Source organism: Phaethon lepturus, unplaced genomic scaffold, assembly GCF_000687285.1.
Source record: "Phaethon lepturus isolate BGI_N335 unplaced genomic scaffold, ASM68728v1 scaffold11475, whole genome shotgun sequence".
In the NCBI taxonomy this organism is placed as follows: Eukaryota; Metazoa; Chordata; class Aves; order Phaethontiformes; family Phaethontidae; genus Phaethon; species Phaethon lepturus.
Window position 1 is genome coordinate 72890 of NW_010542777.1, and position 25380 is coordinate 98269.

At 40.2% G+C, this 25380-nt stretch overlaps 1 protein-coding gene across 1 annotated transcript in view; it reads left to right on the plus strand.

Annotated features, from left to right (window-relative positions):
• LOC104621623 (low-density lipoprotein receptor-related protein 5) overlaps positions 1-19432 on the plus strand; it is a gene marked incomplete at its 3' end in the record, with an annotated part of 80334 nt that extends 60902 nt beyond the window's left edge. The window contains exons 6-13 of the mRNA XM_010288155.1: positions 5540-5756; positions 7286-7575; positions 9602-9828; positions 10189-10373; positions 13208-13531; positions 15704-15906; positions 17109-17320; positions 19242-19432. Of these exons, the coding sequence (XP_010286457.1) occupies positions 5540-5756; positions 7286-7575; positions 9602-9828; positions 10189-10373; positions 13208-13531; positions 15704-15906; positions 17109-17320; positions 19242-19432 (1849 nt within the window). The remainder of the gene's footprint in view (positions 1-5539; positions 5757-7285; positions 7576-9601; positions 9829-10188; positions 10374-13207; positions 13532-15703; positions 15907-17108; positions 17321-19241) is intronic.
• Between the last annotated feature and the right edge of the window lie 5948 nt (positions 19433-25380).

The following is a 25380-nucleotide window of genomic DNA, read 5'->3' on the forward strand; positions in this document are numbered from 1 at the left end:
GGGAAAGAGGAACAGATCCACAAGAGAAGAGTCATAGACCCACAAGGCCACCACATGGGTCTCCTAATAATATGGCAGTCATGTTGTTTTACCATTACCAACCTGCTATGTCTGCTTACTGCTCACATAGTGATTTAGCTCAGCCCAAGAATGGGTTTCCATTTGACTACAGCTTTGTCTGTAGCAATTGAATAAATTTTGTTTTATCTTAATGAATTAAATATAGGAGCAAGGTGTCTGAGTTCTCTTTGTTGTGCTGTCAAAAGACATCCCATATGTATGCTCAATAGTTGTTTTTTTCACAGATGCACCTGAAATATAACTTGACTACATGAATGCCATGGATGCGTAAAGTTTAATTGCATTGTTTTACTTTAATCTTCTTCAAAGAGCCAAGAGCTTTTGAGCGTTACCTTTGGAAATATTTGTTAAATCATTTTGCATACACTGCAGCAACATCTTAAAAAAAAAAAATCGCACCTTATCACCTTACCGTGTTTTTTGTGTAATTTAGTTCATTAAGGTATTTGACGTCAATTTCATTTTGCTCACAACAGATTTTAGCTGAGCTTGGCGATGCCTCATTAGGAGATTTGTCATTGAATTCTTCAGACTAATCAGAGACTTCTAGTGTGTGCCTCTGTTCAAGGGGGTCTTTCCGTATTTCCTATGGAAGGCACAAAGATTTAGTGTTGCATTTATCCTTTGACTCAAGTTGAGGTCCACTTACCAGTTTTAGAAAGAGGATGAAAACCCTGAGTAGAAAAAAACCTATTCTAGTCTCTTTGTACTAAATGATAAGGAATGTACCTTAACAGCTTCCCTTTGGCTGCAGTTAGAATCATAGAATCTTTGGGTTGAAAAGGACCTTTTAAGGTCATCTAGTCCAACCCCTCTGCAATGAGCAGGGACATCTTCAACTAGATCACGTTGCTCAGAGCCCCATCCAACCTGACCTTGAATGTTTCCATGGATGGGGCATTTATACTACCTCTCTACTACACTGTTGAGTGTTTCACCACCCTCATTGTGAAAAATTTCTTCCTTATGTCTAGTTTGAATCTACCCTTTTTTCGTTTAAAAACATCCTTTGTCCTATCGCTACAGACGCTGCTAAAAAGTCTGTCCCCATATCTCTTACAAGCTCCCCTTCAAGTACTGGAAGACTGCAGTAAGGTCTCCCTTGACCCTTCTCTTCTCCAGGCTGAACAACACCAACTCTTTCAGCCTGTCCTCACAGGAGGTGCTCCATCCCTCTGACCATCTTTGTGGCCCTCCTCTGGACTCACTCCAACAGGTCCCTGTCTTTCCTGTGCTGAGGGCTCTAGAGCTGGATGCAGGACTCCAGGTGCGGCCTCCCCAGAGTGGAGTAGAGGGGCAGAATCACCTCCATCGACCTGCTGGCCATGCTTCTTTTGATGCAGTCCAGGTTATGGTTGTCCTTCTGGGCTGCGAGTGCACGTTGTCAGCTCATGTCCACCAGTACCTCCAAGTCCTTCTCGGCAGGGCTGCTCTCCATCCCTTCATCCCCCAGCCTGTACTGATACCAGGTGTTGCCCTGACCCAGGTTGGCAGGCTACACACGATTTCTGATATTAAACAATGAGTTAACACAGTATTTTATTAGCTGTGCCATTTTAGTAAAAGTTGTGGTTTTGGCCATATTGTGAGGCCTGTTTGTAGATTTTTATGTTGCATCCTCATGGTTTCGGTTAATATGTTAGAGTAGAGGTGAATCTCTGGGAAGATGGGTTGCAGCAAAATTTGAAGTAAAGACTATGTATATGTACCTATATTGAATTGCATGCAATAGCTCACTGTTCAAGCTTAGCCCCAGCTGCTACTAGAAGATAGCCTAACAGTTAGTTAGCGTTTCCTGCCTGTTGCCACAAATTAGCTACCCTTAAGAGGGCCTGACTGCCCATGGCACAGAAAAATCCTCCAATCAGAGCTGCCTTTCTGCATCCAGGGGAAGCCTGCTTGGATTCCTAGGTGTTCTGTCCACAGTACTTGGGGGGAGGGACGTTTAGGAGGGAGAGAGCAAGCACTTCAACAACCCCATCTCTCAGCCTTTCTTCATAGGAGAGGTGTTCCAGCCCTCTGATCAATTTTTTGGCCCTCCTCTGGACCCACCCCAACAGGTCCATGCGTGTCTTACACTGGGGGCCTCAGAGCTGGATGCAGCACTCCAGGTGGGGTCTCACAAGAGTGGCGCAAGTGGGGGAGAATCATTTCCCTCGACTGCTGGCCATGCTTCTTTTTATGGAGCCTAGGACATGATTGACTTTCTGGGCTCCAAGTGCACATTGCCGGTTCATGTCCACTTTTTCGTCCATCAGTACCCCAAAATCCTTCTTGGTAAGGCTACTCAATCCATTCATTCCCTAGCCTGTATTGATACTGGGGATTCCCCTGACCCAGGTGCAGGACCTTGCACTTGGCCTTGTTGAACTTCCTGAGGTTTGTGAAGTTCAACAGCTTGGTGTCATCTGCAACATCCACAGCTGCGCATGGATTTAAATAATGTGTGTTTCTGCATCCTTGGATCCAATCTTTGCCTGGTGTATTTTAGTCCGCAGCTGTAGTATTTGAGTTATACTTTTACTGTCTGTATCTCTAAAAGTAGTTGGAAATGTGGTAGTTTGATCATCATCCTGCTGATGCATTCTTGTAAAGGAAATGGTGTCTTGTTTACTTAGTGTGCCAGCAGTTTGGCTCCAGCACCTGAGTACGCATGATGAACTTTTGAACCCACAGTATTGCCTGTGGGATTGATACTGTTTCAACTAAGTGAGCATTTGGGGTTTGCCTGGACATGATGTAATGAGATAACTGCAGAATCATTTGGCTTTTAACCACAGATACAGCCTTGTTTTTTAATGTACTCTATTTATCTTGGTAAAACAAAAATGCATTAATCATCAGTCTCTGCTACTTCATCAAATAGTAGAAGAATCATAGGCTGATGGGCTGACACAAAACTCCCCTGAAACTTAGTTCTCGGGAATGCCAGTGTTATTTTTAACAGTGTCCAGCAAGAGGCTTTTTGTCTGGAAGGAATCTAGAGGTTTACATTGTAGCATGTGTTCAACACATAAGCTGCTAGATAGTCTTAAAGTTCTTGTGAAGCTGTTTTCCTCTGCAGTTGAAGACGTCTGCACTCTAGTGTTGCAAGATAGAATGTGTTATAGTGATGATTTTGCTGTATAGCATAGGTAAATACAGGATTGCAGTAGCTGACAGCTCACCTCTGCTGTTTGGCTGGTGGTGGCTAGAAGATCCTGGTACATGTCCCATGTGTGGTGAGCTGACCCTGGCTGGCTGCCAGGTGCTCATCAAGCTGTGCTATCCCTTCCGTCCTCAGCTGGAGGAGAGAAAATACAATGAAAGGCTCTTGAGTCAAGATAAGGACAAGGAGAGATCACTCACCAGTTACTGTAATGGGCAAAACAGACTCGAGTCAGAGAATTTGTGGGGTCACAAGCCCTGCCAGCAAACCTGCTCCAGTAATGGGCAGGGGTTTTCTCCTCCCTTCTTAAATATGTTATCAGAGAGGTGCTAACGCGTCTGATTGGCTCAGCTTTGATCAGCAGCATGTCTGTTGTGGAGCTGACTGGCTTTGTCTCTATCAGACATGGGGGAAGCTTCTAGCAGCTTCTCACAGAAGCCACCCTTGTAGCCCCCCATCTACCAAAACCTTGCCATGCAAACCTAATAGAGTGTGCTAGCATGTGACAATTTTTTTCAGAATTCATAAAGTAAAATTGGTGACCACATCTTATTTATGTTTCTCTAAAGGGGAAATGTTGTACCCAAATTAACTGTGTCACAGAAGAAATGCGTGTTGTTTTCATAAATTTGTAAAGTATTATAAGGTTTCAAAATGGAGATTTCATTTTTTAGTTTATTTGGATATCTATCATAGGTGTGCACGAACATACTGAAATTCACATGCTAATTTAGTAAGATGTGGTGATTGTCATTGGTCATGTTAAAAAAAGAAATTGTAGGTGCTTCTGCTGCTTACCATGTATGGACAGAGCCTTATAACTTGCTGGTTTATAGTATCTGTATTAAATTGTGGTAAAACTGATGATTGATTTTGACTAACCACAATATTGTTAGGCATTTAATGGTTTCATATTACTTTGCATTTAAGTTATAGACATTTTTAAATAAGAAATAAATTTGCTTAAACACTTAGCCATTTAAAAGTCAGAGGAATACAGTGTTGAAAATACCATAGCTGTCTTTAAATCACAAGAAAAAAGTGTTGCACGGTGAGGGCAATTTAATCACCTACAAGGTACAGGTTTAGGTTTTTTTAGTTTGAATAAACAAATAATTTCCAAATAATAGAAAAGAGACTATTTAAAACCTCAATCATAAGCCATGGTAGCCTAAATTAAAGCACAGCAGTTGTCCACCTGTGAAGCATTTCCAACAACAAATGGAGATTTGATTGAATCACACTGGAAAATAAATTGTCTTAAGCTGTGGTCTTTTGTTTTGGTTTTAATATGATACTGAACTTTGATGCTGGTCACTGCATAAATTTTCAAGTAGCACCTTAAAAATACTGTAATTACATTGCAGCTACCAATTGCAAGAAGGAGGATGGAGAGGTATCTGGGGATTTGTCAAATAAATAGTTTGCCTGGGTTCTTATAAATATACATTCTTTGCCGTGGGTAGGAGATGTCTGGATGATTGAAAAGATTATTGCAGTTTGCATAGTAGTTGGAGATGACTTCAGGTGTGTGGTATGGGGAGTTGTATGTGAACGTTTTAGTTTCCTATCTTGCCTGACGATTATCGATCAGGGTCAGACTATATGAATCTCTTTTCTTATGCCAAGCAAAGTGGAGTAGCACAAAATCATTGTAGTAATTGGCTATGAAATAATTAACCAATGGCGTATATCTGTGGGGCTTAATCCAATCTCCAATAGTATTTTGGTCTCTCTGCAGTTTTATGAATACAAATTTGCACAAGTCAATACTTATTCCACATCTTAAAGGTCTTGCTTATCACAAGGGTGAGAAAAACTTAATTCTTTTATGGTAAAAAAAAAAGAAATTTCAGAAAGTGCAGATTCTACATGGCCTTGTGCCCTGAAAGAATTCTGATGGCCTCTGTTCCCCGTGATTTGAGTGCCGAAGGTCACTCCAGCAATCCCTTGTTTCTGGGGGGAGAGTTCAGTAGTGAGACCAAGACATGAATAGATTAAAAATCTCCTGAACCTCACTCCCATCCCAAAAAACACTCCTTTTGTGGTTTGAACTGATGCAGGTTAAATTCATGTTGCTTAGTTACTTCAATGGAGAAGGGGTGAGATAAGCCACTTTCAGTCTTGTCATTCCAATGTATTTTTCTTATAACAAACCTAGAGGTATATTCTTTTGAAAGAAACATGCTGTGAATTTCAGGAGGTTCTTGCCTAAAAATAGAAGAATTGTCAAAATATGGTTGATATTGCCATTTTAATTGTATCCGCATTAGAGAAGATTATTTCTTCTTTTTCTCATGCATCCCACAGGTCATAAATGTTGATGGAACAATGAGAAAAACCATCCTAGAAGATAAGCTTCCACATATATTTGGGTTCACACTGCTGGGAGATTACATCTATTGGACTGACTGGCAGAGACGAAGCATTGAAAGAGTTCACAAGACAAAGGCTAGCAGAGACATCATTATTGATCAGCTGCCAGATTTAATGGGCCTTAAAGCAACAAGTGTTACCAAAGTGTTTGGTGAGCATGAGCAATGATAGGATGGATCTGTAGTAGTTTCTAGATGGTCTTAACTTTCATTAAGCAACTGTTGATCACTTGTAATGAGAATAACTGTGGTCTCATATGTTTGAATCATGTTAAAGGAAAACTGTACCTATTGTTTGTAAAGTTGGGAAAATACAGTGTTGCAAAAGAAGTATGGGCTTCCAATTTTTAGTGACATTTGACATGAGTCTTCCACAGCTTCCACTACACTCTTTGAATTTTTGTGAGGAGAATTTTATTCCTGCCTCCAGTCTGTAGGAATCATTACTTCTGGTGCTCACAGAATTGCTCCATTTTCTGTTGCTTTTTTCTTCCAGTACAAAGTCCTAGTGATGTTCAGTTAGCAGAATGCTTTTTACTATATTGGGTGGTATAGGCAGAATTAGTGGCCATTACAATGTTGCCTTGAAGCATGTGACACTTAAATATTTAACACCTAAATCATACCTAAATCTTAATTAAATCTTGCCCTTAGCATGGGATCAGCAGCTGGAGCTCTGTGTTCTTATGCTGCATCTGCTGAAAGGTGCAGCCAGTGTTTTAGGACCTCCTAGCTTCAATAGTAATTCATGAAAGGTGCATGTTCACCACCGATCTGTCTACTACCTTGAACACTGGAGTCTGGGCATAGCAGTAAACAGATTTGTTGGTCAGCTAGTAAAATCACTGAGAATAGTTGCAACAAAATCACATAAAGGAGGTTGTCAAATTACACCCTGCCAGTACATGGATTTCCAGGCTTTCAGGAAGCTTTACTTGAAGGATAATCACGTCCTCAAGCTGCAACTTAACAGCATCAGTCAGAAATACATATGCCCTAAAAAGGGAAAATTAAAAGAAACCTGGTTGAGACTGATCTCGGAGATTTTTTTTTTGTGGTAATAGTTTTTAAATACCTAAATCCTTAGTTCCAGCAATGGAGAAAGGCGCTCATTTTTCTTTTGGTTCTTACTTTTCCTTCCACGTTGCCTCCCCACCTAGTCATGGTTGTTCACATGAAAAAACAAGTGTGAGATTGTGGTGATCTTGTTGGAACTGCGTCTGCTAATCAATCTTCTCAGTTTTCAATTAAATGGCTAGGAAATAACTGCCATTATCCAGCTCTTTTCTCACTGTTTTGTGTCATTGAACATCTGTAATAGTGATGGTTTCAAAGAGATACAAGGATGGGGTACTTGTCCAAAAATAACCAAGCTGAACACGTATGTAATTACCTGCCTTCAATGGAGGAATTTAATCTTTGTGGAAACTAGAAGGATATGTTTGTAACTGTTATTTGTACTATAGGAGGGACAGGCCCAGCTTCCTAATCCTTGGGTAGAAGGAAAGAAACAGTTTTGAATGTTTAGGGTTTTTTAAGAATTTCTTGTTGACAGACCATAGTGTTAACTTATTTTGAAAAATTATAATTACACTGCATTTCCGCTCAGCCTCTCCCCCTCCCCTTTTCCCCCTACCTCCACAATGCACCAATATCTGTTTTGTTTTGGTTTTTTTTTAAGGAACTAATTCATGTGCAGAGAACAATGGAGGCTGCAGCCATTTGTGTTTCTTTACACCCCAAGAGACCAGGTGTGCCTGCCCTATTGGCCTTGAGCTGTTGAGTGACATGAAGACTTGCATCATTCCTGAAGCCTTCTTAGTTTTCACAAGCAGAGCAGCAATTCATAGGATTTCCCTTGAAACCAATAATAATGATGTTGCTATTCCTCTCACTGGAGTCAAGGAAGCATCTGCTCTGGATTTTGATGTCTCTGATAACAGAATCTATTGGACTGATGTTAGTTTGAAGGTATTACTGACATGTGAATTCCCTGAATATAAAGCCACAGAGCAGTTACTTTGATCTAACAAAGGTCTCTGTTACATGATCTGTCCTGCAGTTGCTAATGTTGTTATTGCATTGCATCCAAGGAGACTCTTGGAGATGAAGACAGTTGCATTGTTGAATGCACAGTTGGGTGACAGGCATCTTCCTGCTTCAAATAGAAATCCAAAGTGGTGTCTGCTCGTACCAAATGCCTAAATCTTGGATGCTGCATGTGTTGCATCCATATATGTATCTATTGTAGAAAAGTTGTTTTCCTGTCATATAGTAATTTAAACATTGAGCTTGGCAACCCCCGAGCTTTCTATCCTCTTCCGGTTTTGACTTTGAAGGCAATCTTACTCAATATTAACATTTGGCAAGTGAACTTTATTATTTGCTGTTAGTCTGTGACTCCAGCTTGGCACAGAAAAGGCCAGGGAACATGTCCAGTGCCCTCCACACTGTGTTAAGCCCCTGCCTGCCCCAAGTTCTATCTTAGTGTGTTCCCCAGGAGTTTGACATTTCCTGTGACATATTTGGTTCACATCCAGGTGCATGCTAAAGTGATTGTTGTGCTGTTCATGTTACTTTGCTTTTTGAAGTGAATTAAGTAGTGGTAGAAAATGACAGATTCACTTCACTGGAACGGATTTCCTCTGTTTAGCCTCTTAATAGCTTTTCCAAGAGTAATCAAAGTTTCTTTGCCAATGTGCCTAAGCCACAATAGGGGAAAGCTCACTTTCAGTGACTGCAGGGTACATGCAGGTTCCATAGCCTCTCTGTGAGGACTAATGAGGGTTGTGCTTCAGCGTTAACAAGTGCTGCTTGTAATGTGGTTACCTTTCCTTCAGGAAGGTGCCAATGTAATAAATTCGCATACTGCAGACACAGTTACTAAATAAATCTCACACAAGCACATAGAGAGCTGGAGCTATGGTCATCTTAACCATTTACAGTGGAAAATATATTACTTCAACAGCGTCTGTGCATAGATCCCAGTCTCAACTCACTCTGTGCAGAACTGGAAAACATTTTACTTGTTTGTGGCCTCCTGAATTATCCAGCATACTGTATTTTCACATACGTATCAGCGTATGTTTCAGCGTGTCTAGATTTTCATTCCCCCTGTCCCCCCACCTCCTGCAGCTTAGCAGCAAGTAGTGTAACTTCAGAGCCCATAGTCATGTCCCTTTCCTTTGGTGACCACCGCTTCCCTGATCTCCTCTTGCCTCTGGTTATATAAGGACTCATTTTCAAAAAAGTATTATACTTTTTCTGAGATGTGAGTTATACCTGTAAAAATATACTACATGATTTCTGGTTTTGACAGTTACCTTTAAAAATACAAAATGTCTTTACCCTGATATGTTCGTTTATCAAATTATCAAGAAATTAATAGCTGAAATATTAACAGGTATGTAGAATGCTTAGTGTTGATAACAAGGGTGTGTAATTGTCCATTGGTCCTGGAAGTTACCAGTTATTTACCTGGGAGTTGTTCAGTGCTCCTTGTTAGGAGTGCCTTATTTATATGTGCACAGTCCTTGTTTTGTTGAATGTGCATAACTAAAATGTTAAATAACAAACTTGCTCCAGGTGACCGATCATGAGAAACAATTTAATTCAGATTTCTCTGAATAGAGATGTGTTTCTGAGACTTAAAACATTACAGTGAATCAAATTTTTTTTAAAGTGCAAATAGGAGAGAGGGAGTAGGGGCAAGGAAGAATCTGCAGATACATAGTGCTTTCTGAAAATCATATCCTCTAAAGACATCTTGGACTGGCCATCAGAAAACACTAGCTTTCTGAAAATTCAGGTCTTTTTATCCTGTGAATTGAATTGCTGTATCTTTTTTGACAACAGGTATCTATTTTAAAAAATGTAACACTGACTGATTTTTTTTACTAATTTCTTTTTGTACCCTGAACTTCATAATACTTGTTTTTTTATTATTTTAGTGGGGTATCCATAAATGCTGTAATATTTTTACACAATTGTTTTTCAGACCATAAGCCGAGCTTTCATGAATGGGAGCTCTGTTGAACATGTGATTGAATTTGGGCTAGATTATCCCGAGGGAATGGCTGTTGACTGGATAGGAAAGAACCTCTACTGGGCAGATACGGGAACCAATCGCATTGAAGTAGCCCGCCTGGATGGACAGTATAGGCAGGTTCTTGTGTGGAAGGACTTGGACAACCCAAGGTCTCTGGCTCTTGATCCTACCAAAGGGTAAGGGACAGTGTCGTTTTTCAAAGCTTTGTACGCATATTCTTCTACGTGACAACTTAATTGACACTTTATATAGCTCCATTTCTTCAGAGTCTTTGAAAAGATGAGAAACGCTCCACAACCCTATGGGTTGCAATGAAAAATTAAGAATTGTCAATCATATTTTCCTGCCTTTCTTTCAAAAAGGAGTACTGTAATACTACACATAACAACGTGTTTTTGTTTTTGGGGGTTTTTGTTTGTTTGTTTTTGGGTTTTTTAAAGAATAAAAATAAATAAATTTAGAAAAATCAAACTATGCACTAAACATAATCTTAACCTATAGCTGATGTGCTCTTTTTGTTCCACTTCTCGTTGCAGGTACATGTACTGGACTGAATGGGGAGGTAAACCTAGGATTGTTCGAGCATATATGGATGGAACAAACGGCATCACTTTGGTGGATAAAGTGGGTCGTGCCAATGACCTCACTATTGATTATGCAGACCAAAGGCTATATTGGACTGACTTAGACACAAGCATGATTGAGTCATCAAATATGCTAGGTAATCTAGTGTTATATTACACCAGCCAGTACAGAAATATGCACTGACCATAGGAAGGCAATTGAATAATAGGAAATTGGAATAATATAACTGATATTAAATCTGAGTGTATATTTTTATGAGAGGAAATGGAGAATTAAATGTTTAAGGAGATTAAAAAAAGCTTTCTAAATTAATAACCATATGATGATTTATAATGATGGTGAGATATGATGTTATTTCTGTGTATTGATATGAAATTGTCTTTGTTTTACCAAAGCAGAAGTGACCTCTGAGTTTCTCAAAGTGAGGACAACTTATAGGTTCACTGTAAACCACCCCTGACTTTTCAGTCTGGACACTAATTTTCTGTTGAAGTGTTATCTCTGTTTCCAGCTTCAGACTAGTTGTATTAGTTCAAAACCAAACTACTGCTTGCATTTCCTGCAATCTGAAAGGTTGTGCAGCTATTTCTGCAGTGTAGCATAACATGTTTTGTACACAACTTTACACATTTTCATATCTTCTATGTGAGTTTTGTTTATACATACAAGGGGTGTGCTAAGATTTACTAAACTTTCACATTGATACTGACATGATAACTAACTGGGTAAAAGAAGGGACTTCTGTTTTCTGCAGCTGACATAGAGCTTTTGTATTGTCCAGATGTTTTGTAAATATTAAATGGTCTTCAAGGTTTTAGCTGAGGCAGATATTAATTCCTTTTTGAGAAAAATGAGTTCACATAAATTTCCAAATATCACACAGTGAATCAAAGTTAGGATCAGAAATGGAGTCCAGAAGTTCCTGACCCAACATCCTATCCCTGTTCCATTTCAAAGGAGTGGCCTTTCTGAGATGGGAATTAATGCCTCTCAGATTCCAATGTAAAAATCAAAGTTTATGTGACAGAACATAATGGTATTTAAGCAAACTCATACAGGATTGTTACAGCAATGCTCTGATGGATGACATATATAATTTCCCTGCAACTCTTTTTTTTCTTTTTTTTTTAAATCTGTGAAAAGCTATCATTAGAGTGAGATTTTTTTTAAGGTGTTATTGTGTCTGCATATCTTCAGAGCATAGAGAATCTACTAAGCTTAGGAAAACAGAGTGATGCAGTTTTCGATTCCGAGGCTATCACTGATTTTGCATTTCTTGCATTTGTTGCTTTGGGATGGCAACTACCGAAGGGATGTTATTGTTTAGAAATTGCAGTAAGATTGTTTCTTTATGTTTTTTCCACCCAGGGTGCATTATCTATCAAAGCTCTCACAAGGCTTCTGCTTTATACTTAGAGAAACAAAATAGCCAGTGGCAAGCTTGAGCTAAAAACTGGTTATGGCACTGAGAAGAAACAATATTTAAATCATCTGTTTTAAATTAAACAGGTTCTAAAACTGAACCTACTGTTAACATTTATTTGTGGTGAGAAACTAGAAGGATGAGCGCTGAAGCCAATAATGTTGTATAATGTCTTTTTAGTTAGCAGATTATAAAGACTCAGGTAGACTTCTAGCAAGACAGCTCATCAGTTAAGGAAGTGTTGCTAGACTTGGCCAGTGTTATGTAGTGCTGGTCTCCTTGCCAGGAGAGATCTGAATGACTGTTGCTGATAGAAACGTCTACCCCACCAGCATAATAAATTCATAATAATATTTTCATAATAAAGCACTCTAAAGTGGATGAATGAATGCTGTCCCCGCTTAATCTTGGGCATTATAAACATTACCCAGCAGGAAAAAAAATCTCTCTTTTGAGAGATTTTCCTCCATCTACTGGCTATCCAAATTCAATTAGACAGCTTATCTGCTTCCTTCAAAAGACCCTATATCCTGAATTCATCATTGTGGACCAGAGTTGCTCTAAGAAATACCTGAAAGTATGCAGGATATCTGTGCCCCTAACTTGGACACTTTAGATGCCTAAAAGTAATTGGGAAGATTGCCTCTATATTTAGCTCTAGTGGTTTATAGGGAAATGCCTTCATGTTCTAGTTATTGGAGTTTTCATTTCTTCTCCAATCCTGGCTGAATGGGAGAGGGTGTGATGGAAAGTAGGGCAGGTAATTAAAATGAGGTGTTCTGTAGAATCTAGCATTGGACATTTGTTTGAGGCAGGAAGAGATGATGCTGATGAAGGCTACATCTTCTTCAGTTGATGTAAAGTGCAGACATTCATAGAGGTTTATGCTTGAAAAGGTTTAGGAAGGTGACTTACAGTAAGACTTAATGACTTCAGTAGTGCATCTGTGGCAGAGGCTATCTAATGCTCTAGAAAGTGTTAAATCTGTTGTGAATGTTGCTAACTGAGCCACTGAGTGTAGGAGTATTGCGATTTCTGACAAACAAATCGTTTCCTCATCTCTTGGGATAACTGTTTGTTAAATTGCACTGCAAAAGATTCGTGTTTCTTGAGTGAAACACCATAATTTCTGATAGCTGTTCCTCTGTGGATCTCAAGTTTGTTGTATGTTGTTGCTTTTGTGCATATTAATTGTTTTTTTAATTGTCCTAAGTGATTCCTGGAACTGACAGTATTTTTGAATACGTTTTCTGATATCTGTTTGGGATGATAAGTATGAGACATATAGAGTAGTATTTATTTAAATGATGATACAGTGGCAGTTCAAATTGCTCTATAGGCAAGAGGTTATCAGGATAAGGTTTTTGAATGCAAGTGTTTAGGTTACCTCTTGAGCAGATACTGCTTAATAATGAATCCCATGATGCCGTCTTGGGAAATGAGATTTTATTTTAAAACAGGAAGAAAAACTTTTTCATTATGCAAGTCACACTCTTCATTTCATGGCCTGGGAATTGTCCTTTAGTTGATTATCCTTATGTTTGCAGGACAAGAACGAGAAATCATAGCAGATGATCTACCTCATCCATTTGGATTAACCCAATACAGTGACTACATCTACTGGACAGACTGGAATCTTCACAGCATAGAAAGAGCAGACAAGACCAGTGGGAAGAACAGGACACTTATTCAGGGCCATCTGGATTTTGTGATGGATATATTGGTCTTCCATTCTTCACGTCAGGATGGCTTGAATGACTGTGTGCAAAATAATGGCCATTGTGCTCACTTGTGCCTTGCCATACCAAATGGATTTAGGTGTGGCTGTGCTGCTCATTATACCTTGGATCCCAACAGCAGGAACTGTAGTTGTAAGGCTTTTTGTTTGCTACTATCTTCTTCCATGCTTGGTGCTCCCAGGTGCTTGTGATCCATTTCAGTATAGAAAGGGAAGAGATATCACAAGTCCATTTCAAAGGTTCTATCTTTAAAGGTGATCTTTAAATATGAGGATGGAGTATGGAGTTTTATATCCATATTTGTGATATTAATTAGGAATGAAGATTTGTATTTCAAATCTTAGAAATAACAGCACTGTCAAGTCTGGTCTTTCTTGTTTTACTAGAAGTGCTTTCTAGGTGATTCAGCTGTGTGACTGAAGCTTTCCCCATCCTTAACTAAGTGTGTAATTGGGTGGAAGAGAAATTCTAAATAAAAAATGTCTTTTTCTCTTAAGTGTTTAATAAAGTCAGCAAAAATAACATCCAGTAAAACAGCCTCCGGAGTAGTCTATGCAATGTGCACATGCACTTGAAATTCATAGAAGTTTGTTTTCCCCCTGTGTGTGATACTATAAGCCTGCCAGTTTACCGGTTGTCCAATAAGAATTTAAATTTTTAGTAAAAATAGCACATGAATAGAAAACAGACTGTTGACTTAAAAAAAACCACCACAACCAAAAAAAACAGCAAAGCTTTAGGCATCCTGGCACAGTAGCGTATAAGGGAATTTTAACTGAATAAAAGAATGAGTTTGTGAAAGGCAGGTCCTGCTTGACAAATCTGATCTCCTTCTATGGCAGTATGACCCGCTTAGTGGATGAGAGAAAGGCTGTGGATGTTGTTTACCTGGAGTTTAGAAAAGCCTTTGACACTGCCTCCCACAGCATTCTCCTGGAGAAATTGGCTACTCATGGCTTGGATGGGTGTACTCTTCACTGGGTGAAAAACTGGCTTGGATGGCTGGTCCTAAAGGGTTATGGTGAATGGAGTTAAATCCAGTTGGGAGCCAGTCACAAGCAGTGCTCCCCAGGGCTCAGTATTGGGGCCAGTTCTGTTCAATATCTTTATCAATGATCTGGATGAAGGGGATCAAGTGCACCCTTAGTAACTTTGCAGACAACACTAAGTTGGGTGGGAGTGTTGATCTGCTGGAGGGTATAGAAAGGTTCTGCAGAGGGATCTGGACAGGCTGGATCGACAGACTGAAGCCAACTGTATGAGGTGCAACAAGACCAAGTGCTAGGTCTTGCACTTTGGTCACAACAACCCCCTGCAACACTACAGGCTTGGGGAGGAGTGGCTGGAAAGCCACCTTGTAGCAAAGGACCTGGGGGTATTAGTCAACAGGAGGCTGAACATGAGCCGGCAGTGTGCCCAGGTGACTAAGGCAGCCAACAGCATCCTGGTCTGTATCAGGAATAGTGTGGCCAGCAGGAGTAGGGAAGTGATCGTGCCCCTGTATTTGGCACTGGTGAGGCCGCACCCCGAATACCGTGTTCTGTTTTGGGCCCCTCACTACAAGAAAGACATTGAGGTGCTGGAGCATGTCCAGAGAAGGGCAACGAAGCTGGTGAGGGGTCTGGAACACAAGTCTTATGAGGAGCGGCTGAGGGAACTGGGGTTGTTCTGTCCGGAGGAGGCTGAGGGGAGACCTTATCGCTCTCTACAACCTACCTAAACGGGGGGGTCAGTCTCTTTTTTCCCCAGTAACTAGTGATAGGATGAGAGGAAAGGGCCTGAAGTTGTGCCAGGGGAGGTTTAGATCGGATATTATGAAAAATTTCTTCACTGAAAGAGTTGTCAAGCATTGGAACAGGCTGCCCAGGGAAGTGGTTGAGTCACCATCCCTGAAGGTATTTAAAAGACATGTAGACGTGGCACTTAGGGACATGGTTTAGCGGTGGACTTGGCAATGTTAGGTTAATGGTTGGACTCAATCTTAAAGGTCTTTTCCAACCTAAATGATTCTGTGATAATATAGGAAAAACATAGAAATATAGGAAGATCTGTGACTGTGTATTGTCCACTGTCACTGGTGTTACTTAAATTCCACGTGGGGAACATAGTTATTTTATAATATGAAAAGGAGATACTACCTGGGTGAGGGTGTGCACATTTACCCTCCAGAAGTACATAAAGAAACATTTTCAACTTAATAGCAAAAATCTGCAATTATGAATTACCTTAGTTTTCCCTGTGAATATAATTGTCTCTCTGGGATTTTGCCCTAAATTCTGTGCATTCTGTTTTGGTTTGTTTCAGCCCCTGACAGCTTCCTGTTGTTTAGCCAGAAATCTGCAATCAGCCGGATGATACCAGATGATCAGCAAAGTCCAGATATTATCCTGCCTATGCATGGTCTAAGGAATGTCAAGGCTATTGATTATGATCCCTTAGATAAATTGATCTACTGGGTGGATGGACGTCAGAATATTATAAAAAGAGCCAAAGATGATGGCACTCAGGCAAGTTTACATGGTGTATATAGTTTTGTGTCAGTCTTTTTGTGTGCTTTGTACTTTATGCTTGACTTTCCCCTTCCATCCCCTGCAGCAAGGAGTCATTGGTTTAAACTTTACTCTTGCCAGCACTTATTCATGTATATTTATATGTGAAAATTACAGAAGGCTTTTAGGATCATGATTTCAATTTATACACAAAGAAGTGTAATAGAATATAGTACATCATATGTATCTGAAGCTATAAGCCTTGAATTGTAATCTTTAGTTAAGGATGGTCTCTGAAGTAAGGCAGAGTCACTATTTATACTCAGGACAGATAAATTGTATTCTAAAATCAATATCGTACATGCCAATTGTGTGATAATATTGTCATCATTATAAAGCTCTCTCAAAATGAAAAATCTTAGCTATACAAGCTGTAGTTAAACCTGAGTGAATGTAGAGTTGATTGCTGTGCCAGATAGGGGTAGGCTTATCCACACGCTTAATTATTTTACTGTGCTGGAGACATTATTCTTTTGCGCTAGTTATTCACATAACAGTGGAAAGAAGTGTACTGTTCTTCCAGGCAGTGTTATGTGTTAACATAGCTTAACTACCAGGTCAAGATAACAGATTATTTAAAACTTATGGTTTGAAAAAGAATATAAAATTAAGTGGAAAATGGGCAAGTTATGTTTTCTTAGTTCTTGGCCAGTTGTATCTAAGCAATATGACATGATATCAATGGAAATGGACTGGTCTTTTCATGCATGTAGGGACTCAGAGGTTTTACAGGTTCCTTTAAAAGGAAGAGATGACGATTTTATTTTTTGGCCATTTCTTTTAAGATTGGGAGGAGGTATGTTGAGATGAGCAGATAGCTGGGTTGTGGTGTGGATGAATTTTGAAGAAGTTTTACTCTTGCTTTTTGGGATTATACTAGGTGCTAATTGTTATAGTCTAGCTTCCCTTCGGTACTTGCTAGGTGCAGATTGCAATGGTGGTTCATTTGGTCTGTGTTTTCCTCTACCTTGGTCACATAGCTTTGAAGATGCAGATTCCCTGCAAATTTTGACCTTCCAATTTTCACTAACTGTATTGTGGGTGGTTTCAGGTGTTTCTGGACCATCAGGTACATAAACCATGCTTTCTGTGCAATCAGTGTTCTTCAGTCAATAGTCAGAATAATTACTGGAAATTGTGTTCTATATGTTGTCTTGCAGCCTTTCACTGTCATGAGTACTCCAAACCAAAGCCAGAACCCAGAGAAGCAGCCACATGACCTCAGCATCGATATATACAGCCATACCTTGTACTGGACCTGTGAGGCCACAAATTCAGTCAATGTCCACAGGCTGAATGGCGAGTCAATTGGGATGGTGCTGCGAGGGGATCATGACAAGCCCAGAGCCATTGTAGTGAATGCAGAGCGAGGGTGAGATTACTTTCTGTACCTTGTACAAAGCACTCCTGGCATGTATGTCAGCTGTGTCAGTGAATCTTGTGTTGCATCTGTGTATTTTAAAAAGGAGATTGCGCATATTTAATTGTTCAGGATGCAGGTGACTGCTTGTCCAATTCTGTCTTTTAAAGGTATCCAGCTTTCTCTTCCTGTTTTCTCCTTTGCTGCCTCCTCTGGTGTACCAACACAGCCTTGTGGTTGGTTATAGTGAGGAACTAACCCAGGTGGGGAAAGCAAAGCAAAACCTTATCCTGTTCACTATATGAGTGCACAGTCCTGCCACCTAATAAGAAAAACAGGAGAGTTTACATTGTGTTTATATCAGCTGGGAATCTGGCTTATAAATATTACATCATCATAAAACAAATGTTTCCAGGGGAAAAAAGGGATCTCTCATATGATACTATTCCTGCTAATGTAATAGTATAAAGTTAAACAAACAAACAAACCCCTTATGTTCTATACATTTTTAAGTCAGTTCTGTCTTGATGTGTATCTCAAAAACTTCTGAAATGAATTAAAACAGGTAGGATGCACTAGAGTGATTTCCCACAGAAAGAAAATATGTTGTTCTTCTGCAAAGTGGTTTTGGTTAGATTCAGCAGACCCCATCTCCACTTCAGGTGGTTAGTAGCTTCATTATTAGTGGTCAAAGATGGACCTTTACTGTTCTCTTTAATAAGTTAGGTGCTTAAATCCCAATTTACCACTAAATGGCTTAGGATGTGCTTGACAGATGTTGAATGACAGTATTTCTGTAGTAACCAGCAACTCTATCTGAAGCATTTCTAGGATTGGTATTTTATGTAACACACAATGTACCCTGCCCAAAAACTGGTGTGGGGAGAGGGGTTTTAGAAGAAAGAGTCTAACCTTATTGGGACTAAGTCACTTGCACATAGTTTGTATTTATAAAAGCTTATCTGCTTTCTCTATTAAAATGGGAGTTTGGGTTTGTTGATCTCTCAAACTCTCAACTTTTCTAGTCAGGTTTTCAAATGATTTAAAGATTTGGTTTTAAATTAAAGGAGGAGAAGATGGGGAAGAGACCATGCTGAACAGCGTGACTACCTGGGAGAACTGAATGAACAACTTCTGCCTTAGTTCCAGAAATCCTTCCCTCCACCTCTCCCTTGACTGTACATTGTGACTGCTGCTTCTCCTCCTTGTGCCATCATGAAAAGCTATGCAGCAATGTAGCCCACTGTATTAGGGAGTTTGCCCATGTTATCCACCACTGAAAAATGGTGGACTTTTCCCTGAGGGAGTTCTCAGTTCATCATTTGGGTGCACAAACTCTTTTTTCCTTATGCAGAGGGAGGGCACAGACTGCTTCTGTTTGCAGCTGAACTGGCTTAGGTAGATGTAAAGAATTCATGGAACTAAGACATCAAGAACATGCCATCCTCAGTTGTTCTTCCTTCTGTGATCTTTGCTCCTCTCAAGTTTGGTAGGAACTTCTACTTGCTGAGGCAGAAGGCAACCCAGAAAGAGAGGCGGTGAGGGTTAATGTTTTTTGTCAGAAAGAGCTGCTGGGCTTTGATTGACAGATGGGGACAACTTTACCCAGGGACGGTTGCAGAAAGTCTGTGCTAGTCTCTTACAACCTCCACCTCCACTGCAGAAACAGTGCTGCCAGTGCTGAGTGCTGAGGCATTTTATGGCCTGGCATATTAAGGACAAATGCTATTCATTTCAGGATATCTCAATATGCCAGTTAGCAAATGTTTGGGGTTCTGCAGCTGACAGATCTGGATCTTCGCATCTGGGAGCAACAGTCACCGCAGTCATCCCTGTGTCAACCATTCCCACTTACAATGTATAAACTGTGTGCAAAGGTGAATTGCCTCCCTTCTGAAGCTCTCAGTTAAGTGGCTTGTGTCTTTGTTCTCAGGTACATGTACTTCACCAACATGCAAGAGCGAGCTCCCAAGATTGAGCGTGCAGCCCTTGATGGCACAGAGAGAGAAGTGCTTTTTACAACTGGGTTAATCCGACCAGTAGCACTGGTGATTGACAACAAATTTGGAAAGCTTTTCTGGGTGGATGCAGATCTGAAGCGCATTGAAAGCTGTGACTTGTCAGGTATGTGGTATGCAGTTAAATATTTGGAGCGGAGTGTGTGTATGTGTATAGGACATCATTCCCTCTTTGATGTTGACCCCAGTAACTTCTGTCTCCACTGTTGCCAGTTCTGTGTAGGCAGTCATAGATAACAGTTGCCGGTGGGCTCCAATCTTTGATGTGATTGGAATAAACATGTCTGTAATGATTGCCACACTCCAAGAGAGCCATTTGACTTTTGATGAAAGCAACTCTTGCAAGATCAGATTTAAATAGGTGTTGCCAGTGATGGAACTCCTAAATCATGCCACCCCCATGCCCTTTTTTTTTCCTTATGGTTTGAAAAGTTTGCATAACTCTTCAATTTTTCCTTTCTCTGGGGTTTACAGCTCAGTAAATCAAGGTAGCTTGAAAAATAAACAGAAGGAAGGGGAATGGCTTTCTTCTAAGATGGATGATAAGGCAGCTCATCTGGAATACCAGTGTTGCAAAACAGCAGAGAGATGTCAACTCATTGTAGTTTTTCCATATTAGTAAAATAAAGCATTACTCCATGTCCATAGCAATAGCACCAAATGGATCTTAGAGAGCGCTGTTCATCATTGACTTTTTAAAAGCACTTGATAGTACTGAAGAAGTGGAGAAATAGGCTCACTCATCTGGTGAGCAGTACAGCACAGAGAATCCAATGGCCCTGCTTTCTGACTAGTGATTATTTCTCTCATCATCATTCATGTATCATGAAATGAAACTCCCTTAAAGGAAGTACAGAGAGAAGTGAACTAGTGTGAGGGAGTAGAAGCTAGGCTGTTCTAGTGATTGGCATCTGCCATAAAATGCTGATTCTCCAATTTTTTGTGGCTTTTCTCTTCTTGCCATGTAGGCACATCCTTCCTTTGTGTTATAGTGAGTAATAAATAAACAGGAGAAAATTGCTCACTTTTCTACAAGGACAGTTCACTTTTGAGCACCTAAAACTGGCTCAAGGTCAGGCTCAGGTCTCTTCTGCCAGAGAGGGGGTAAAAACATGAAGCTGGTGTTGGGAAGGTAAAGCAGCCCATGTCTTTCATTGGTTATCAAGCTGGATAGGGGGATATTGTCAAACTGCCTGTGTAGCCACAAAATGTCCAATCCAGGATAGGTGTCAGAGAACCTACAAAAATTTGTAGGAGAAAAGAGCATAGGAGTGTTTGAGAAGAAAAGATTGACAGAGTGGGACACGTAACACAAAATGCATCAGAGGGTTTTGTCTAGTGATGAAAGAAGTGCTGTAGGAGGAAATGCAAAAGTAAAAGAACAAGACAGAGGAGCAGCATATCATGCAGGTATTGTGGCTGAAGTGGTACCCATAAACACAAGAGAAAGAGAAGAGGCACTAAAGAAGATTATGTGGAAATCATATGGTTTGCGAGAGGGGGAATATACCAGGGAGAAGTTAATGAATTGAGAAGGGAGGACAGAGTCAGTAACTAGTGCTGCTACTGATAAAAAGTGGCCCCCATGTAATAGGAAGTCATATTACTTGATGAAGCTGTAGCATAAAGTGGACCTAGCTATGCCTAGGCCCTCTAATTGTATGTACATAGGCATCCTGCATACAAGGTTGAGTCACAGCTAGCAGATGGGGGCAGGCATGGGGCAGGTGCTTCTTGCTTGTCATGTTACAGGTTGGAAGGTGGACTGTGTCCTTGCATAGTACAGCATAAAACGCAGGGGAGTCTGTTTAATATTGTTTTAGATCTAAGTCTTGAATTAATAAGACCTGACAATATGACTTAGGTAAACTGATATATTATATATCAATAAATCAGCAGCTAAGCCATCACATGCTGGTAATTGTATTCTGTGATTGCAGCTTCATTTGTATGCATTCTTCCTTTTTGTGACACTAAAACTCCATGTAAGCATATGTTTGCATACTGAATATATATTTTAATCCAATTCTTTGGATCTTTTTACAGGGAAAACTAAACTTTCTCTGATTAGTATTGAACCAAAGCTTTTAGTGCACATTTATTTGATGGTGTCACAGCTAAAGAATCAAACCCTATAAGTAAGATAAAAGCAGGGGAAAGCTACAGGATAAAAAGAAAACAATATTGATTAACTAGAGGATATGTATCATGTAGCCAGAAAACTGTGGTTGTATTTGACCCTGCAAAGCCCACTGTAATTTGACTCACTGAGCTGTTGATTTTTTAAAAGAGTTAACAACATATTTTTATTTTAAAATGTTTTGCAGTCTTGCATCACAACTTGAAGAAATTTGACAGACAAAGTTATGTTGGTTTGAATTAGTTCCTTTTAAAAGTATTTTCTGAGCAAAGCACTTCAAAATGGGCTAATATTAGCAATATTTTAGCATAATCTGAGGCTGCTGAATAAATTGGACCAAAATTGTGTATAGCATCCTCCATGCCAGTTAGGCTGGGCTAGACAACCTTATTCCCTTGTAGGCTTGGGGAGATGACATGGTTATGGAGGTTTCTGAAGCTTGTATTACACCCTGATTAACAGCATCCTGCTAAATCATGGAATAACCTCAGATGTCCACTGCCTAACTTTCAGAGTGGGATGAAAGAACTAAAAACCTGTCTAACAGTTTTCTTTATGAGGTTCTTGAATTTTTCAGTTAGAGTTGTTGATACTTTTTACATATTCATATCTGCAAATAACTTGTCTGCCACACCAGTCAGTTGAAAAGTAGTGTTTTATATTATGTTGAAGTGACTGGAAAAGCTATAAAATTGCTGCAGTGAAAATGTGCTTTGTTTTCAATTAGACTTCAAATAGAGGTGTGTCTTTTCAGTTTAATGTTCTTTATATTTAATTATTTATTTCCATCTTGAAAAAAATATACATCTGTTTCATTCCTGGAATCAAAGTATTTAATTACTATGGAAATACAATACTTCTTTACTTGTAACATGTTTTCACTTCTTTTTTCTAACCGTATTGTTATATATTTTCTATTTTCTAACCGTATTTAACTGTTGAAAATATCCTTTCATTTATTCAGATCGAGTTTTTAATTTTGATCATTCTTTTAAACAACAATTTAATGGTGTTATCCAGTGCTATAGGTGCCCTTTGCCTCTCCTTTTAAAATTATTCATTAATAATTTGGACTGTAACTTACTCAAGATCAATTCCAACGTAATTATCGTACAGATTAATCACCTTATCCAGTGCTGTCGCCAGCAGCTTCTCAAATCACCAATGTTCAGCTTTTTGCAGATGAGGGAGAAAAACGATGATGCTTGATGTACTCCCCCAAAAACCGTTAACGTAGCCTGTTTAAGCCTGTATTTCAGAGGCTGTTCAAGTAGGCTAGGATTCTAGCAGGACTGCTAGCTTGCAAGTGTCACCTGACATCTCATGTATTCATGATTTTAGGACGCCTTCAGGATATCCTCCAGGAAACCAGCTTGCCTTTTATTTCTAAATGGATGAGCAATTTAGCACTTAAAAAATCATGAAGGCAGAAGGAGTTTTCTTTATATTGAGTTGAAATGAGGCTTTCCTATTCTTGTATGCAGTAGAAAATTGTGCTTTTGGTTCAAAACGTGAGGCTTAGTCTGGCAAAAGGACAGTTGTCTTTGAACATCCAATGACACTGAACCTCACAAGAGCTAAAGGGTGCTCAGCAAGTTGCAGGGCAAATGAACAAAGCACCCTGTGCTTTGTTCACTGAGAACCTTATTCTGTCAAAATGTTTCCTAGTATTTCTAGACCGTTAGGACAAAGAACATCTCAGGAACTGCACTGCTAGAGAGTAGTACTAAGGGTCAGGTTTAGTGCCCATTTAGTGAAATTAGTGAAGGTGCACTTATGTTCTTTTACTCTTGCAAGAGTAAAATCTGGTGGTATATTGGAAGTGTGTATAATAATAGACACATCAGATTACAACCAGGACTGTAGTGTCACATACAGTTCATGCATGTTTCTTCTGAAAAGAGAAGAAAACAAAGATGTCTTCCTCATTGGTTTGGAAACAAAATAAATTCAGGGCTAGAGAACTCCGGTTGCAAGTCCAAGAATTTATGAGCTCTTTGCAACTAAATTTGATTTGAATGCGAGCTGTATGTCATGACAGACAAGCAACAGTCATTGCAAGTGGTAATTTTATGTGCAAAACTAATAGGATCTGTAATTGAAATAAGTGTTACATTCTTATGCTTGGCTGAGCTCTACATAATTTATGCAGCAAATGAGTTGAATCCAGTGCTTATAGCATTTTTATTATGCATCCAGATTCTATAATCTCATTTTGTGTAGATATTCAAAACTTTTATTTTTTAAATGCAAGCAGACTTAAAGGCAATGCACACAGCATGGGCAGCAAACAAGGGGAGTTGGAAGCCACTGTGCTGCTAGAAAACTACGAGCTTGTTGCCATTACTCAAATTTGTTGGGATGAATTCCATGACTGGAGCGCTGCTATCAATGACTACAAACTGTTCAGAAGGGACAGGTGAGGAACAAAAGGCAGAGGTGTTTCCCTTTACGTCAAAAAATGGATAGAGTGTGAAGAGCTGTCTCTGAAGGATAGCCATAAGCAGGTCGAAAGCTTATGGGTAAGAATCGGGGACCGAGGCAACAAAGGGAACCCTGTGGTTGGTATCTGCTACAGGCCGCCAGATCAAGGAGAGTCTATTGATGAAGCCTTCTCACTCCAGCTACAGGAGGCATTGCGCTTGCAGGCTCTCATCCTGCTGAGGGACTTCAGCCACCCAAACATCTCCTCGAAAAATAGCACGGCAAGCTGTAAACAATCCAGGACATTCCTGGAATGCATTGAGGATAACTTCTTAAGCCAGGTAATGGACAGCCCTACCACAAGGGATGCGATACTGGACTGTTGGTCACCACAGAAGTGAGCTAATTGGTGATGTCCAGATTGGAGGCAGCCTGAGCTGCAGTGATCATGCACTGGTGGAGTTCGCAGTCCATGGGGCATGCAAAGAGTGGAGTCAGGACCCTGAATTTTAGGAAAGCAAAATTCCAGCTGTTCAGGGAGTTAGTTAATAGGACCCCCTGGGAAACTGTGCTCAGGGACAAGGGAGCAGAACAGAGCTTGCAGATCTTTAAGGATGCTTTCCATAGAGTGCAAGAGCTCTTGATCCCCAAGTGTAAGAGATCAGGAAAGTAAGGCAAGAGGCCAGCATGGTTGAGTCAAGACTTGCTGGGCAAACCAAAGGGCAAGAAGGAAATGCACAGGCAGTGGAAGCAGGGACACGTATCGTGGGAAGAGTACAGGGGCACTGCTGGGTTGTGGAGGGATGGGGTCAGGAAGGCCAAGGTATGGCTAGAGCTCACAAGCAATACAAGGAATAATAGATAAATAGAATAAATAGATAAATAGAATAAAAGAAGGGCTTCTACAGGTATGTCACCCAGATAAGGAAGGTCAAAGAAAACGTACCCCCCTTGATGAGCAAGACTGGCAAACTGGCAACAACAGATGAGGAGAAAGCTGAGGTAGTCAACAATTGCTTTGCCTCAGTCTTCACTGGCAGTCTCTCTTCCCACACCTCTGAAGTGAATGGACTGAAAGACGGGGTCTGGAGGAGCAAAGTCCCTCCCACTGTAAGAGAAGATCAGGTTCGTGACCACCTGGGGAACCTGAACATGCATAAGTCTATGGGACCTGACAAGATGCACCCCAGAGTCCTGAGGGAACTGGCTGATGTAGTTGCCAAGACTCTCCCCATGGTATTTGAAAAGTCATGACAGTCAGGTGAAGTCCCTGGAGACTGGAAAAAGGGAAACACTGCACCCACTTTTAAAAAGGGTAGAAAGGAGGACCCTTGGGAACTACTGACCTGTCAGCCTCACTTCTGTGCATGGGAAGATCATGGAACACATCCTCCTAGAAGCTATGCTGAGGCACATGGAGGACAGGGAGGTGATTCGACACAGTCAGCATGGCTGACCAACCTTCTGTGATGGAGTGACTACATCAGTGG